At 40.5% G+C, this 16,399-nt stretch overlaps 1 protein-coding gene across 2 annotated transcripts in view; it reads left to right on the top strand.

Annotated features, from left to right (window-relative positions):
* Positions 1-15,692, top strand: part of tspan4a (tetraspanin 4a) — a 100,401-nt gene extending 84,709 nt beyond the window's left edge. The window contains exons 4-7 of one of the 2 annotated variants that reach the window (XM_083553128.1): positions 5,748-5,849; positions 11,241-11,372; positions 14,634-14,717; positions 14,850-15,692. In XM_083553128.1, coding sequence (XP_083409254.1) covers positions 5,748-5,849; positions 11,241-11,372; positions 14,634-14,717; positions 14,850-14,918 — 387 coding nt within the window. In that variant the 3' untranslated portion in view covers positions 14,919-15,692. The remainder of the gene's footprint in view (positions 1-5,747; positions 5,850-11,240; positions 11,373-14,633; positions 14,718-14,849) is intronic. The other variant, XM_083553129.1, reaches the window with a different exon arrangement.
* The last annotated feature ends 707 nt before the right edge of the window (positions 15,693-16,399 follow it).

Raw genomic sequence — 16,399 nt, 5'->3', positions numbered from 1 at the left:
GTCCTGACTCTGACTCTTTCATTTAAGATCTTAGTCCTGACTCTTGCATTTATATAAAAAAGGATGGACGCTGAAAAGGTTCAGTGCTCAGCTGTAAATATAAACACCTGGTCACATCTGTGTGTAAGAAACCTGCACTGTACATCAGAAAAGTGTGTTTCTTTCTTCTGATAAACACTTTATCTAAACATTTACAACCTTTTGAAAAAAAAAGACCTTCATAATTTGTGTTTCTGTTGAAACGCTGTGAAACACACTCCAAGGCTGGATGAAGTTCCAGGTATCTAAAATGCTTAGTGATGTAACCACTGTATTCTTTTTTCACTTCTTTGTCTCCATAACAACGATCTGAGATGTCACTGAAGTTCTGAACAATCAGTGATGAAGTGTCTCACTACAGGAGAGGAGAGTTCCTTCATCCTGATGGTTTGGAACTTGACACAACTGTCAGCTTCTTGGTGTCTGTGATGGAAATCTGTAACAGGAAACACCATAAACATCTCCTTCAGTTTACAGGCAGGACGCCGCAGCTACGTATTATACATCGTTAGTGGTATAACAGAACACGTATTAATACTGAACCGTTTCAGTACACAACCTTTAATACGGTGCACGTGTACCAAATGCAATTCTTGTTTTATGTGTGGAAAATTAATTCAGAGCCAGAAGAACAGAAGTATTACATATTTACATCAGCATATTACCCTCAGCTGCTGTGGACCGCAAGTTAGTTTATCACTAACGCAGAACATCGCTAACGGTTTTACGACACGCTCGAGATATGGATTTCTTTCACGTTTTATGTACAACTCCAATAATCTCTCTCTTTAAAGGAGAAGAGAGAGTGAATGAATAAATGACTGAATATATATATATATATATAAATCTTTTGAAACCATTTCTCTCACCTTGTTAACGAATGAAATGTCGTATTTGTTCCATCCAGACTTTTCTCACTCCTTGGCCTTAAAGCTGTAGGTGTGGAACGCACTATAGATTTCTCCGTGTGACTGCAGAAACGCTGCGTGTTAATGATTTGGATCGAGGAGGCGGCGCTGCAGATTTATTCTCGGGGTTATTTACGAGCTTAAATGTCAAGGGAGCGTAAAAAAACCATACAGTACAAAGACAGAAAGTGTGTTTCTGCTTCAACCAAAGTTCACTTTAGAATGATATTCATATTACTGCATAGTTTATTACACTCCATACTGCTCCTCCATACACTCAGGAGGAGAACTGATCATCTACATCATTCATCTACAATCATCTCCACTCATCAATTACTATTACAAATCTGAGATTCAGCCTGAAAAATCTCTCTCTCTCTCTCTCTCTCTCTCTCTCTCTCTCTCTCTCTCTCTCTCTCTCTCTCTCTCTCTCTCTCTCTCTCTCTCTCTCTCTCTCTCTCTCTGTCTCCCTCTCTTTCTTTCTCTCCCCCCCCTCTCTCTCCCCCCCTCTCTCTTTCTTTCTCTCTTTTTCTCTCTCTCTCTCTCTCTCTCTCTCTCTCTCTCTCTCTCTCTCTCTCTCTTTCTCTCTCTCTCCCCTCCTCTCTCTCCCCCCCCTCTCTCTCTCTGTCTCTCTCTGTCTCTCTCTCTCTCTCTCTCTCTCTCTCTCTCTCTCTCTCTCTCTCTCTCTCTCTCTCTCTTTATCCTGTTTTTGTTTGTCTCTATAGAAATGATTTCATTTTTCAATTCACATGATGTCCTTTTACAGCTGTCATAAAGGGTTTATAAGCAGCTATAATGTAAACCTTCTTATAGACGTTTTCATCTCTGATTGTTGGTCTTTTCTGTGCTGGTGTCTGTAACTGCAGAAGTCTTAAACAATAAAAGTGAATAATGAGAAACATCGTTCAAACGAGATGCAATTAACGTCTCCAACTGACTTCATCTACGGTAATATATGAGCAACTAACGCACTTCAGTGCAGACGTTAACGTCTAATATCTCTCCGTCTGCCTGGCATTATATCACATTTAAATGAACAAGACATGATCAGCAGATTACTGTCCATCTGTCAGTCTCTCTGTCTGCTTGTTTCTCTCTGTCCATCTGTCTGTCTGTATGTCCATCTGTCTGTCTTTCTGTCTGTCTATCTCTGAAGGTGCATTTGGCTGTCGGTCTGTCTCACTGTCTGTCTATTTGCCTGTCTCTCTGTCTATCAGTCAGTCTGTCTGTCTGTCTCTATGTCTATCAGTCTGTCTGTCTGTCTGTCTGTCCATCTGTCTGTCTGTCTGTCTGTCTGTCTGTCTGTCTGTCTGTCTGTCTGTCTGTCTGTCTGTCTGTTTGTCTTTCCGTCTGTCTATCTCTGAAGGTGCATTTGGCTGTCAGTCTGTCTCACTGTCTGTCTGTTTGCCTGTCTTACTGTTTGTCTGTCTTTCTATCTCTCTGTCAATCAGTCAGTCTGTCTCTCTGTCTATACATCTGTCTGTCTATCAGCTTGTGTGTCTGTCTGTCTGTCTGTCTGTCTGTCTGTCTGTCTGTCTGTCTGTCTGTCTGTCTGTCTGTCTGTCTGTCTGTCTGTCTGTCTCTCTCCCTGAGTGTTCACTACATAAAGTGTAAAGTAATGGACTTTCTAAACTTCACTACATTATAAGACTATTAAGAAGCCATCTGAGATTCAGCCTGACAAGTCTTCAATAATCCTATGTTTCTCTCTCTCTCTCTCTCTCTCTCTCTCTCTCTCTCTAAAAAGGGATTATTTTTGCTTTTACTCGTCTGCTTCTCACTGGAGATTTGTTTTTTTTTTGCTCTCACAAATCCCACTTCAATCACTTTCTCCTTTCATCATTCGTCATTATCACACTTTCCCTCTGCATGCTGAGTGTCGCGTCCACACTGCGGAACGTTCTAGATATTACTGAGCTGTCACTGAGATACACTGCGCTGTAAAAGTATTCACCCCCTTTTACCTCTTCCACATTTTATAATGTAACACGATGAAAGCTGAGGCAGAGGATTACGGACTTCCAACACTTTTAACTGTGTACAAAATAATTATTATAAATCATTTAATTTAAAGATCTAAATAAAAATAAAGCTGTACAGTGCGTAATGAGAAACGTCTGTGACCTGCTTATTGTCTGAAAGTAAACTGATATGTTGTTTGTATGTTGGGTTGAATAAATCTCAGTGCTACTGCAGTTTATAGGATGATGTGGATGAGGTCGATTTTCTGGATCTACAGTGGCTTTTATGGCTTTTGGGACACGTGCACATTTCTTTTGTTTCTATGATAAAAAACTGGACAGTAAATTAGTGAAGTCTAAATGGGACATTTGTGTCTCTACCAGAAGAACTTCTGTAAGAAGAAGAACAGGAGAGAAGATGTGATCAGACTCCCTCACCCCCACACTCACACATGGAGGTGGAAGTTTAATGGTTTGGGGTTGTTTTAGAGCAGTGAAGATTCCAGAAAGTAAAAGTGAACCATCATGTCTCCTATTCCACACTTCATCACCGTGCAGTTCCGTCTGGACTGCGGCTCATCGGAAGCGACTTCACCGTACAACAAGTCGAAGAGCCGAAGCGATAAACACGTCTGAGTTCTGTAGGTGTTATTTAGAGAGCAGACAGACGTCTGGAGTGATATCTATCATGGAACCACCTGCCCAGACACCACACCTCAATCCTACTGAACTGCTCTGAGATGAAGAAGAAAATCTGCATCTAGTGAAGAACCTCTTTACAAGAGCCACGGCAAAGAGTTTCAGCCTAGATTTGAAATACACCATGGTAACAATCATGCCTTTCTGCTTTGTAACTCATTTTCACACGTGGTGTAGTACGATGCAGTATTTAACGCAGTTTGAGATTGTAAACGATGCTCACGGCTGCGCTCCTTCACCAGCGAGAGAGCGAGAGAGATCGAGCGAGTGCGAGGCGTGAAATGAATTTCTGATGTTCCTTTGAGTATAAGATTTTATTTGTGCGCTCTAAAGATATAGATTCATCCTTCTCCTGCGTTCGTGGGCTTTTCTGCGCTGTTGAATAATTAATGCGGGAAGTGTGTTTGGTGGAGCTGCTGCATGATTCGGGGCTGAACAGACTCATGCGTCACGTTTCAGGGCTCTCTGGAAACGTGACGTGAAGGTTCAGGGTTCCACGCTGGTCACGTTCACATCTTAGCAAATCGGTCTTTCTTTGTCTCTGTCTCACATAAGCTCTCGGCAACACTGTGTGTGGAGGAATTATGAAGAAATAATCAGGATGATGCGTCATTACATTCCGCATCTGCATCTTCTGACGTATTTATTCCTCTTCCACCACAGCAACTTTTCAACGTTCTACAGAACATTATGGATTTAGTTTGTTTATTGTTATATGAGGTGGTATCAAAATGTTTTGAGATTTGATTTGTAACACAGCAATAGATGACAGCACAAGGCTGCATGCACAGTCACAGGGAGCACCGACCTTCATAAGTCAGCGTGCTAAAAGTCATCATCCTGTAGATGTGTAAATCAGAAGAAAAAGAGCTTTATTGCTGGGTATGTTTGCACTTTTAAGGAATTTGTTTTGGTGATAGTAAGAATTTTTAAAGTAAAACCGAAATAATAATAAAAATTTTTTTTTTTTTTTTACATCTGAATTTTTACAAATACATTTGAAAATACATTAATAAGAGACTATATATATATATATAAATAAATAAATAAATTAATTAATTAATTAATTAATTAACATCGCTACTGAATTCTGGCCTCTGATTGGCCTCTGACAGTTTTATTTTAATGCTCACTTTCTAATCTTAAACATTCTCATCTAAGACTTCATCGTTTCTATAGCAACCGCTTGCTAACAGGATGCTAAATGCTCCAATAATAAGAAAGTGTTTTCTGTAAGGAGATGTTCACGGAGGGAGTCTCCAGTCCCAGAGGAGTTTATGGCCCTTGTTTTTTCTCAGAAACATGACCAGCTGTGGATTTTTTAGCTTAATAACTTTTTAGAGAGAAACAAGTGAGACATTTATGAATAATATTAAAAAGTGTATTTGTTGATAATTGCTGTAGTATAAAAGGAATAAATCCAGTGGATGTGCTGTTAAAGGTGTGTTACAGTAACACCCCACCATTCTGTTCCTGATTGTTCTCCTATAATATTTATGCAGTGTAATGATGTAACACAGTTATCGTCCAGGTTTCCCCGATTTCATCCAGATGCAGATTGGAGGGAAATGTTCATAAAGATTTTCCAGAAGATCCAAATAGTAGAATGTTTAGTTGTTGTTTTTTTGTAGCTTGTGATCGTGGCCACTTGTGATTACACGGCCATCTGGATTTACACTCGAGCTCTGTTCTAACTGTGGCGTTTTGCTTCATTAGTGACTACGATGTTCCATTAAACATCTGCTGTTTTAAAAAAGAAAAGTACGGCATGTTAAAGCTGAAACACAGTCAGTAATGAACTCTAAGGGCTCAACAGCATGTACAGTGCAGACCCCAGCAGATGAACATTCAGGTCTCTCCTACACTACAAACCCAGTGAAATTAAAGCCAGACGACTGGTGATTAGTGCAATAGAAGGTGTTTTTATTAATGCATGTGATGTAGTTTATGGGTTTGGAGTTTATTCATTTATTTTTATTTAACTGCAAGAATTTATGCTCAAATTATGCATTAGTACAAACAGAATTTTATCAGTCCTTCCTAATTAATTATTATAATTATAGTTGATGTTATTATTATTATTATTCTGAGAGATTAGTAACTTTGCCTTTTGTTTATTTGTGTGTGTGTATTTGCACAGATTGACCGTTACGCTCAGAGCGACTTGAAAAAAGGCCTGCAGCTTTTTGGCACAGAGGGAAACATCGGCCTGACCAACGCCTGGAGCATCGTCCAGACCGACGTAAGCCATTCAACTCACAAAGATCTAATAACATCAACCTTCAACAGGCAGGATATTAAACTGACATGGGTGCTGAGCTACTGGACTCAAATATTACAATATATGTCTAATAAACTAAATCTAAAGTTTAATATGATACAAAAGTTTATTAACAAACTGACAAAAAATTATTATTATTATTAAATATTCATGAAACCCTCAAAAATCTGTAACCTGAAAAATATTAAAAAATAAAATAAAATGAACCCAAAACCGCTGCTGCATGGCACCTTGAATAAACAGCATTGTGAGTAAAAACGTCTCTGCAGGAATATTTTTCTTTATTAGAATCAGCAGTCGTGTTTTTTGTGTTGTGGGAAAGAGTGGGATTTTGATTTAAATCATTTAAATCGTTAAAAAGAAAAGAGAAGTGTTCTGTTCTCCGTCTGCGTCCTGCAGCATCACGGGATGGAATCTGATCAGGTTTAGTGCCGGGGCAGATGTCAGGCGTCGACGTGTGCAGACTGCAGACCACAGCGCAGAGCATGTTCAACCTAATGACCTGTCATAGACCATGTGAGCGTGGAATTATGGCACATTAATACAAAATGAGACACATAAAAGAGGAGAGAGAGAGAGAGAGAGAGAGAGAGAGAGAGAGAGAAAGAGAGAGAGAAAAAGAGACAGAGAGAGAGAGTGAGAGAGAGAGAGAGAGTGAGACAGAGAGAGAGTGAGAGTGAGACAGAGAGAGAGAGAGAGAGAGAGAGAGGGAGAGGGAGAGAGAGAGAGAGAGAGACATAGATAGAGAGTGAGAGAGAGAGAGAGAGAGAGAGAGAGAGAGAGAGAAAGAAAGAGAGATTGAGAGAGAGAGAGAGAGAGAGAGAGAGATAGAGAGAGAAAGGAAGAGAGAGAGAAAGAAAGAGGGAGAGAGAGAGAGAGAGAGAGAGAGAGAGAGAGAGAGAGAGAGCGAGAGAGAGAGAGAGAGAGAGAGAGAGTGGAGTCAGCAGTCACGTTTCTGCTTTTTTTTTTTTTAAATCTACAGAAAGAAAAGAACACGAATCTGTGTTTGGAGTGTTTTAAATGTAAAAAGAGGTAAAAGGGGTTTTATCAGTCACCTGCACTCTACAGTCATGATACAGCGTCCTGGAGCACAGAGGGTTAAGGGCCTTTGTTTAAGGGCCCAAAAGTGGCAGCTTGGTGATACTGGGGCTCAAACCACTGATCCTCGAGTTACTATTAACAGCTGTTTAGCACAGTTCTGCTGAATTCTGGATTCTGATTGGTTAAAACATATGATTCATGTTCAATATCAGTACAATCTTGTACAGAACACGAGGTGGTAAAACGTCGAGATTAGTTCTGTAACACGCCAACAGAGTCACAGGGAGCACCGACCTTCAGAAGTCAGCGTGCACCTGGTATTGTTCTGAGCTCGTGTGCACCATCACAAGATCTCCTCACACAAGTTTCTCACTACTACTCACCAATACTCACCACTACTCACCGCTACTCACCACTACTACTCACCACTATTTACCGATACTTACCACCACTACTTACCACTACTCACCACTACTACTCACCACTACTCACCACTACTACTCACCAATACTACTCACCACTACTCACTACTACTCACTACTACTCACCACTACTACTCACCAATACTCACCACTACTCACCACTACTCACCACTACTACTCACCACTATTTACCGATACTCACCACCACTACTTACCACTACTCACCACTACTACTCACCACTACTCACCACTACTACTCACCACTACTACTCACCACTACTCACCACTACTCACTACTACTCACCACTACTACTCACCAATACTCACCACTACTCACCACTACTCACCACTACTACTCACCACTATTTAACACTACTCACCACCACTACTTACCACTACTCACCACTACTACTCACCACTACTCACCACTACTACTCACCACTACTACTCACCACTACTCACCACTACTCACTACTACTCACCACTACTCACTACTACTCACCACTACTACTCACCACTACTCACCACTACTCACCACTACTACTCACCACTATTTACCGATACTCACCACCACTACTTACCACTACTCACCACTACTCACCACTACTACTCACCACTACTACTCACCACTACTCACCACTACTCACTACTACTCACCACTACTCACTACTACTCACCACTACTACTCACCACTACTCACCACTACTCACCACTACTCACCACTACTACTCACCACTATTTACCGATACTCACCACCACTACTTACCACTACTCACCACTACTACTCACCACTACTCACCACTACTACTCACCACTACTACTCACCACTACTCACCACTACTCACTACTACTCACTACTACTCACCACTACTACTCACCAATACTCACCACTACTCACCACTACTCACCACTACTACTCACCACTATTTACCAATACTCACCACCACTACTTACCACTACTCACCACTACTACTCACCACTACTCACCACTACTACTCACCACTACTACTCACCACTACTCACCACTACTCACTACTACTCACCACTACTCACTACTACTCACCACTACTACTCACCAATACTCACTACTACTCACCACTATTTACCGATACTCACCACCACTACTTACCACTACTCACCACTACTACTCACCACTACTCACCACTACTACTCACCACTACTCACTACTACTCACCACTACTCACTACTACTCACCACTACTACTCACCAATACTCACCACTACTCACCACTACTCACCACTACTACTCACCACTATTTACCGATACTCACCACCACTACTTACCACTACTCACCTCCAATCACCTCCACTCACCACTACTACTCACCACTACTCACCTCCACTCACCACTACTCACCACTACTCACCTCCACTCACCACTACTCACCACTACTACTCACCACCACTCACCACTACTACTCACCACTACTCACCACTACTCACCACTACTACTCACCACTACTCACCACTACTCACTACTCCTCACCAGACTCGGCTCCTGTGGACTATTTTGAAGGTGATAGTGTGGAGACATACATAAATAAAGTATATCAGTGTGTGTATATATATATATACAGTGAGGAAAATAAGTATTTGAACACCCTGCTATTTTGCAAGTTCTCCCACTTAGAAATCATGGAGGGGTCTGAAATTGTCATCGTAGGTGCATGTCCACTGTGAGAGACATAATCTAAAAAAAAAAATCCAGAAGTCACAATGTATGATTTTTAAACTATTTATTTGTATGATACAGCTGCAAATAAGTATTTGAACACCTGAGAAAGTCAATGTTAATATTTGGTACAGTAGCCTTTGTTTGAGGTCAAACGTTTCCTGTAGTTTATCACCAGGTTTGAACACACTGAAGGAGGGATTTTGGCCCACTCCTCCACACAGATCTTCTCTAGATCAGTCAGGTTTCTGGCCTGTCGCTGAGAAACACGGAGTTTGAGCTCCCTCCAAAGATTCTCTATTGGGTTTAGGTCTGGAGACTGGCTAGGCCACGCCAGAACCCTGATATGCTTCTTACAGAGCCACTCCTTGGTTATCCTGGCTGTGTGCTTCGGGTAATTGTCATGTTGGAAGACCCAGCCTTGACCCATCTTTAATGCTCTAACTGAGGGAAGGAGGTTGTTCCCCAAAATCTCGCAATACATGGCCCTGGTCATCCTCTCCTTAATACAGTGCAGTCGCCCTGTCCCATGTGCAGAAAAACACCCCCAAAGCATGATGCTACCACCCCCATGCTTCACAGTAGGGATGGTGATCTTGGGATGGTACTCATCATTCTTCTTCCTCCAAACACGTTTAGTGAAATTATGACCCAAAAGTTTTATTTTGGTCGCATCTGACCACATGACTTTCTCCCATGACTCCTCTGGATCATCCAAATGGTCATTGGCAAACTTAAGACATGCCTGGACATGTGCTGGTTTAAGCAGGTGAACCTTCCGTGCCATGCATAATTTCAAACCATGACGTCTTAGTGTATTACCAACAGTAACCTTGGAAACGGTGGTCCCAGCTCTTTTCAGGTCATTGACCAGCTCCTCCCGTGTAGTTCTGGGTTGATTTCTCACCTTCCTTAGGATCATTGAGACCCCCACGAGGTGAGATCTTGCATGGAGCCCCAGTCGAGGGAGATTGACAGTCATGTTTAGCTTCTTCCATTTTCTAATGATTGCTCCAACAGTGGACTTTTTTTTACCAAGCTGCTTGGCAATTTCCCCGTAGCCCTTTCCAGCCTTGTGGAGGTGTACAATTTTGTCTCTAGTGTCTTTGGACAGCTCTTTGGTCTTGGCCATGTTAGTAGTTGGATTCTTACTGATTGTATGGGGTGGACAGGTGTCTTTATGCAGCTAACGACCTCAAACGGGTGCATCTAATTTAGGATAATAAATGTAGTGGAGGTGGACATTTTAAAGGCAGACTAACAGGTCTTTGAGGGTCAGAATTCTAGCTGATAGACAGGTGTTCAAATACTTATTTGCAGCTGTATCATACAAATAAATAGTTTAAAAATCATATATTGTGATTTCTGGATTTTTTTTTTAGATTATGTCTCTCACAGTGGACATGCACCTACGATGACAATTTCAGACCCTCCATGATTTCTAAGTGGGAGAACTTGCAAAATAGCAGGGTGTTCAAATACTTATTTTCCTCACTGTATATATATATATATGTATGTATATATGTGTGTGTGTGTGTGTGTGTGTGTGTGTGTGTGTGTGTGTGTGTGTTTGGTACAGCACAATACAGTATAGAATAGTATTTAATATAATAGTACAGTGTAGTATAGTACAGTATACAGTAGTATAGTAGTATAGAAGGATATAATATATTATATATATTTATAGTATAATATATTATAGTGCAAAATAAACGTTTTTTTGTTGGAATTAAAACTACATCAGAGACACTTTACACTTTTGCACTCAGACTTGTGCAGATGAATGGAGAGGAGTTTTATGGATTAATTTACTGTTCTGTACAGGTGTGTAGATGTTCCACAGTGCAGTGGAGTGCAGTAAAGAGAGCATGTGGTTACTGTGCTGCTGCTGCTGCTGCTGTGTGTCGCTCTAAAACAGAGTTGTGGTAAATTAAAGATGTGCTGGAGAGATGAGATGAAGATACGCTCCTGATTAAAGTGCATGAATCATGGATGTGGTTTGAAAGAGTCTTTGTTGGAGACAGAATTGCTCTGGATGTAATGAGACGCAGTGATGCCTTCAGATGGACATGTTGTTGGAGAACAAATGATTAGAGGATGAAATGAGGTTGAAGGAAAAGTGTTTTTGTGGTAAAGTGGGGTGTGTTTCTGTTGTAATATAAAGTAATGATTGCTGTCGTTGTTGTTTTGTTTGTAGTTTCGTTGCTGTGGAGTGAACAATCACACCGACTGGTTCGAAGTGTACAACACAACCCGCGTCCCAGACTCCTGCTGTCTGGAGTACAGCGACAACTGCGGCCTGGAAAACCCAGGGACCTGGTGGACCGCTGTATGTAACACACACACACACACACACACACACACACACACACACACACACACACACACACACACATATATATACACACACACACACACACACAAACACACACACACATACACGCACACACACACACACACACACACATACACACACACACACACACACACACACACACACACACACACACACACACGCACACACACACACACACACACACACACACACACACATACACGCACACACACACACACACACACACACACACACACACACATGCACACACACACACACACACACACACACACACACACACACACACACACACACACACACTGTTATAGATTCTCAGCTCCCAGTATCTTATTGATTTTGACTCAGCCGGTTCCTCGGGGGTTTTTATATCTTCTGCGCTCCTCAAAACAGCTCACACAGACTCCACAGTTACCAAGCAGAGCACGCTGTTCTGATCACGGCTCGTAATCGGCTCAAAATTAAAAATAAACCATTTTCTAATCTAAGCTTGTGTGAGAAAGTTGCTCACACAACATCTCGAGCGTATTTCAGTCTGGGTTCTGGTGGAACAGAATTGGCACTGAGAACGATGAACCATCCCACCTTTATAATTAACACCGCCTACATTTTCTGCTTTCAGCTCAGAGGTCAAGGCAATGGAACTTTGTTGGGCCCTTGAGCAAGGCCCTCAACCCTTAACTGCTCAATTGGTGTCTCGATTGGCTCGATACCTGGAAGCCCCGCCCCCTTTTCCCTCAGCTTGTTTTTCCCATTGGAGACCAATAAATGGAAAAAGTCCATGTTTTTAGCTGAAATGTGTGAATATATGAAGCCTTTTCAAATACCTACAAATATTTACTGCATAATTACAGCACATCTACAGTTTATTCCATAAGTTTGTGGACACCCGGTCATTAGTACGCTATGTGCTGTTTGAGCATTGCATTAAACATTTAGTCCCAATTCCCTCCACTCTTCTGGGAAGATGTTCCACAGGATTTTGTGGAGGTTTGTGCTCATTCACACAATGGTGTTGGTAAAGTGTGAGGAGGCCTGGGGTGCAGTCAGCGTTCACATTCATTCCAAACATGTTCAGAGCTCTGTAACATCAGATCTTCCACATACTTTCAACCCATGTAAAGCAGATCTTTACATTCATTGCAATAGGGTTAAGAGCTCTATAACAGGAGATCTTTCACATCCAGAAACGATCTTCATGCGGCTGGCTTTGTGCATTGGCATCCTGGAACAGGTTTGGAGTCTCCTAGTTCAAGTGAATGGAAAATTTCATGCTCCTGCATCCAAACACGCCCGATACAATGATGTACCTTCAATATTGTGGTAACAGTTTGGAGAAGAACCACATATGGCTGAGAAAGTGAGATGTAGATATACATATACTATAAATATAAACTACATAATTCATGAGTTTTGTTTGGAATGCATGGACGAGGAGGACGATGAAGTCTCAACATAAAAAAAAGGGATTTGTAAATGACTGAAGTTAATTACAAACCCAATCACAAACCATCTCTGGAGGAACATTGGAGACACGTGAACATGTCGCTGGCTTGTGATCAGATCTTTTGAGATCAGCAGGAAAGTTGTCATCTCTGTGATACCGTTCCAGTCCTAGCTCCGAGCCTGAAGCGAGAAACAGTTCCTGCTTCGTCGTCTTCTGTCTGTGGAGAAAACACAATCGTGGAGTCAAAAAACACAGAGATGAATACAGGAGTCATGAAGCTCGGGGGTCCGGCGTGGAGTCCAGAGAGCTGCAGAGAGAGAAGAGCCATCAGAGAAGTTTAAACGAGGACAAGCGTTACTTATAGGGATGAGTCAGCACCACGTTCTCCTCACACACACACACACACACACACACACACACACACACACACACACACACACACACACACACACACACACACACACACACACACACACACGTGTAGGGTTTGAATCCGAGCGTGGTGAATAATTCAGACAGGTCAAAGCAGGTTGTGTTAAATCTATTCATGCATTAGAGATTACAGAGTGGAGTTCAGTGTGGAGCGACGTGAGGGTTTCATCCTGCCTTCACTCAGGTTCTTCTGCACCAACCCAGGACTCTTTTACCTTCATTACACATCACAATCACAGCACATGAGATCCAGATTATACACTGAAGCTTCTGGACTTGTGATGAACTAAAATGATGCAGCTCAGCTTCAAAGTTCTTTCAGTTGAAAGCATGAAATAGTTTCTCTATTGTCTGACTAGTGACTACGTGATGTAGGAGAACATAATGTAGGAGATGATGTAGGAGAACATGATGTAGCAGAAGGTGTTTTGGGAGAACATGATGTAGGAGAAGGTGCTATAGAAAAAGGTGTTGTAGTAAAATGTGCTGTAGGAGAACTTGATGTAGGAGAACATGCTGTAGGAGAACTTGATGTAGGAGAAGGTTGTGTAGGAGAAGGTTGTGTAGGAGACGGTTGTGTAGGAGAAGGTTGTCTAGGAGAAGGTTGTGTAAGAGAAGGTTGTGTAGGAGAACTTGATGTAGGAGAAGGTTGTGTAGGAGACGTTGTGTAGGAGAAGGTTGTGTAGGAGAAGGTTGTGTAAAGATGATTTAGAACAGGAGATCTTTCATTTTCAGTCCTTCTGATTTGTTTTGGTTCTCCGTCTGCTTCTCGTCGCTCTGATGATCTAATGATGGAATCTTTTCTCCCTGATGGAACTAAATAAATAAACACACATCACTGATATATGATAAAGAAGATCACAGAGAGAAGAAACGAGAGAAAAGCAGAGAAATTAAAATCCATTATTACAGAACGAGATCTTCTCGTTTCTCTGCGTTTAAATGGAATCAGACGAATCAGGATCTCCAGCACTGTGAAGATAAACACAGTAATAAACTCCAGCTTTTCTTTTACGGCAGCTGATGAAAGACGAGAAGCGATTGAATAGTAAATAATGAATAGTGTCTTTAAATACGTAAATCTCCAATACATACACTGTGTCAAAAGTTTGTGGACACCTGGCCAAGGTTCAAGATTTTTATTTTGTAAATGCAAATATACATCCAAATATCCAGATGTTCCCAAAAAAAAAAAAAAAAAGCAGATGTTCATGGAGCTGGTATTGTACACAGGAGCATTGTCATGTAGGAACAGGTTTGGGTCTTCAAGTTCAAGTGAAGGTGAAAGACATCCATATAGTGTGTATTAATAAATGAATATTAAATGTGTGTGTGTGTGTGTGTGTGTGTGTTTACAGCCGTGTTATGAACGAGTAAAAAGCTGGCTCCAGGAGAACCTCGTTGCTCTGTGGATCTTCGCTCTGTGCACGGCTCTAACGCAGGTCTTTACTCCGGCTCTTTACGGATTATGTAATAACGACGTGATGATGGTTTTGTGGTTCGATACTGGATTAGTGAGTCGTTTCTCAATACCCTGTGTGTGTGTGTGTGTGTGTGTGTGTATGTGTCTCCAGATCTTAGGCCTGGTGTTCTCCATGACTATCTTCTGCCAGGCGGTGAAAGTGGACACCTTTTACGCCTAGAGAACTGAGAAAAAGGATCCGGAAATATTTTCTAGGACAATTTATTTCTTTGAAAAAAAAAAAAAAAAAAAAACCTGAAAGTCTGTTTTCTTGCATTTTTCCCTCATTTGTCGATGTGATATCATCTTCACATTCTCCAGCCAGAAGATCGTTTGCTTTTGCTGGAGGATCTCATAAGAATGGAATGAAAACCCAAACGTTATCGTTTCGTCCTCGTGTAAAACTGTAACGAGCGTCCAGACGTCAGACTCGACTCAGACGTGTTCCAGTGCAGGAAGAAGGAGTGGTTTGATGTCGTTGTCTGTTTGAGTGTTACATCACTTTATCTGTCAGTTCCAGCGAACAGAAGAACAGAAGAAGGAAAGAAGTGACGTGATGACAGACGTGGGCGGAGTCAGAGGCATTATTACAGAAAGAGTAAAAAAAAATACAGCTTGGAAAAAAAGTGATGCCTTTTAGAAGTGTTTATTATTAATAATAATAATAATAATAATAATAATAATAATAATAATAATAATAATAATAATAATAATGTGAAAAGGAAAACTTTCCAGAACTTCAGACATTCAGATTTATAAAAGATCAAAAATTGTGTTGTTTTTTTTTTCTTTGTTGTCGTTTTTATTACGTAACAAACTTGTGTGTGTGTGTGTGTGTGTGTGTGTGTGTGTGTGTGTGTGTAAATATATACATACTTCCCTTTGGTATCTTTCAGACGCCATAGTTATTATTATAATATCAAAATATAAATAAAGTTTTTTAGAGAAAAAAATGTGTGTGTGTGTGTGTGTGTGTGTGTGTGTGTGTGTGTGTAAATTGCGGGAACTATTTAATACCTTATTTAATGTTTATAAATGATAAATAAATACTTTAAAATTCTAAATTATAATTATACAATTTAATTATAAAATTATATTTAATTCCACTTTATATTGTGGGCAAATAAATAATAAACAATAAAAAATGATACAATAATAATTATAAAATGTATTAACAATTATGACTTTATAAAAAATAATAATATTACAAAAAGTAACAAAAAATAGAGTAAACAATTTGATTAGAATAAAATCATAGAATCCTAGTCAGTGTCCAGCTGCAAAATTATTGGCACCCTGTGCAAGAACTAGTATTTAAAAAATTCTTCATGTAAATCATAATGAAAGAAAACAGATAATGACTCAAAAATGAGTCAAAAAATATCAGATTTAACAATAATACATTAGAATTAATAATAACAACTTTTATTTTGAGGAATAAAACGCAGACAGGCATTGGTGCTTGTTTTAGGTTCCGTGTGTGGAATCTCCTCAGAGTAGATGTTTAAGAGAAAGTAGAGAAAGTTGAGTTCAGGGAATTACAGATGGTGTTACACCAAGATCACTCCTTTATTCATTTTATAGCTGAAGAGCTCATTTTTCTTTAAAAGGCCAAAAATCAGACCTAATTAAATAAAAAGGCAAAATAAATGTTAAATTCTA

This window comes from Silurus aristotelis (genome assembly GCF_946808225.1).
Source record: "Silurus aristotelis genome assembly, chromosome: 10".
NCBI lineage: Eukaryota > Metazoa > Chordata > Actinopteri > Siluriformes > Siluridae > Silurus > Silurus aristotelis.
Note: the sequence above shows the minus strand (reverse complement) of the source record. Positions and strands in the feature narration are given on the sequence as shown.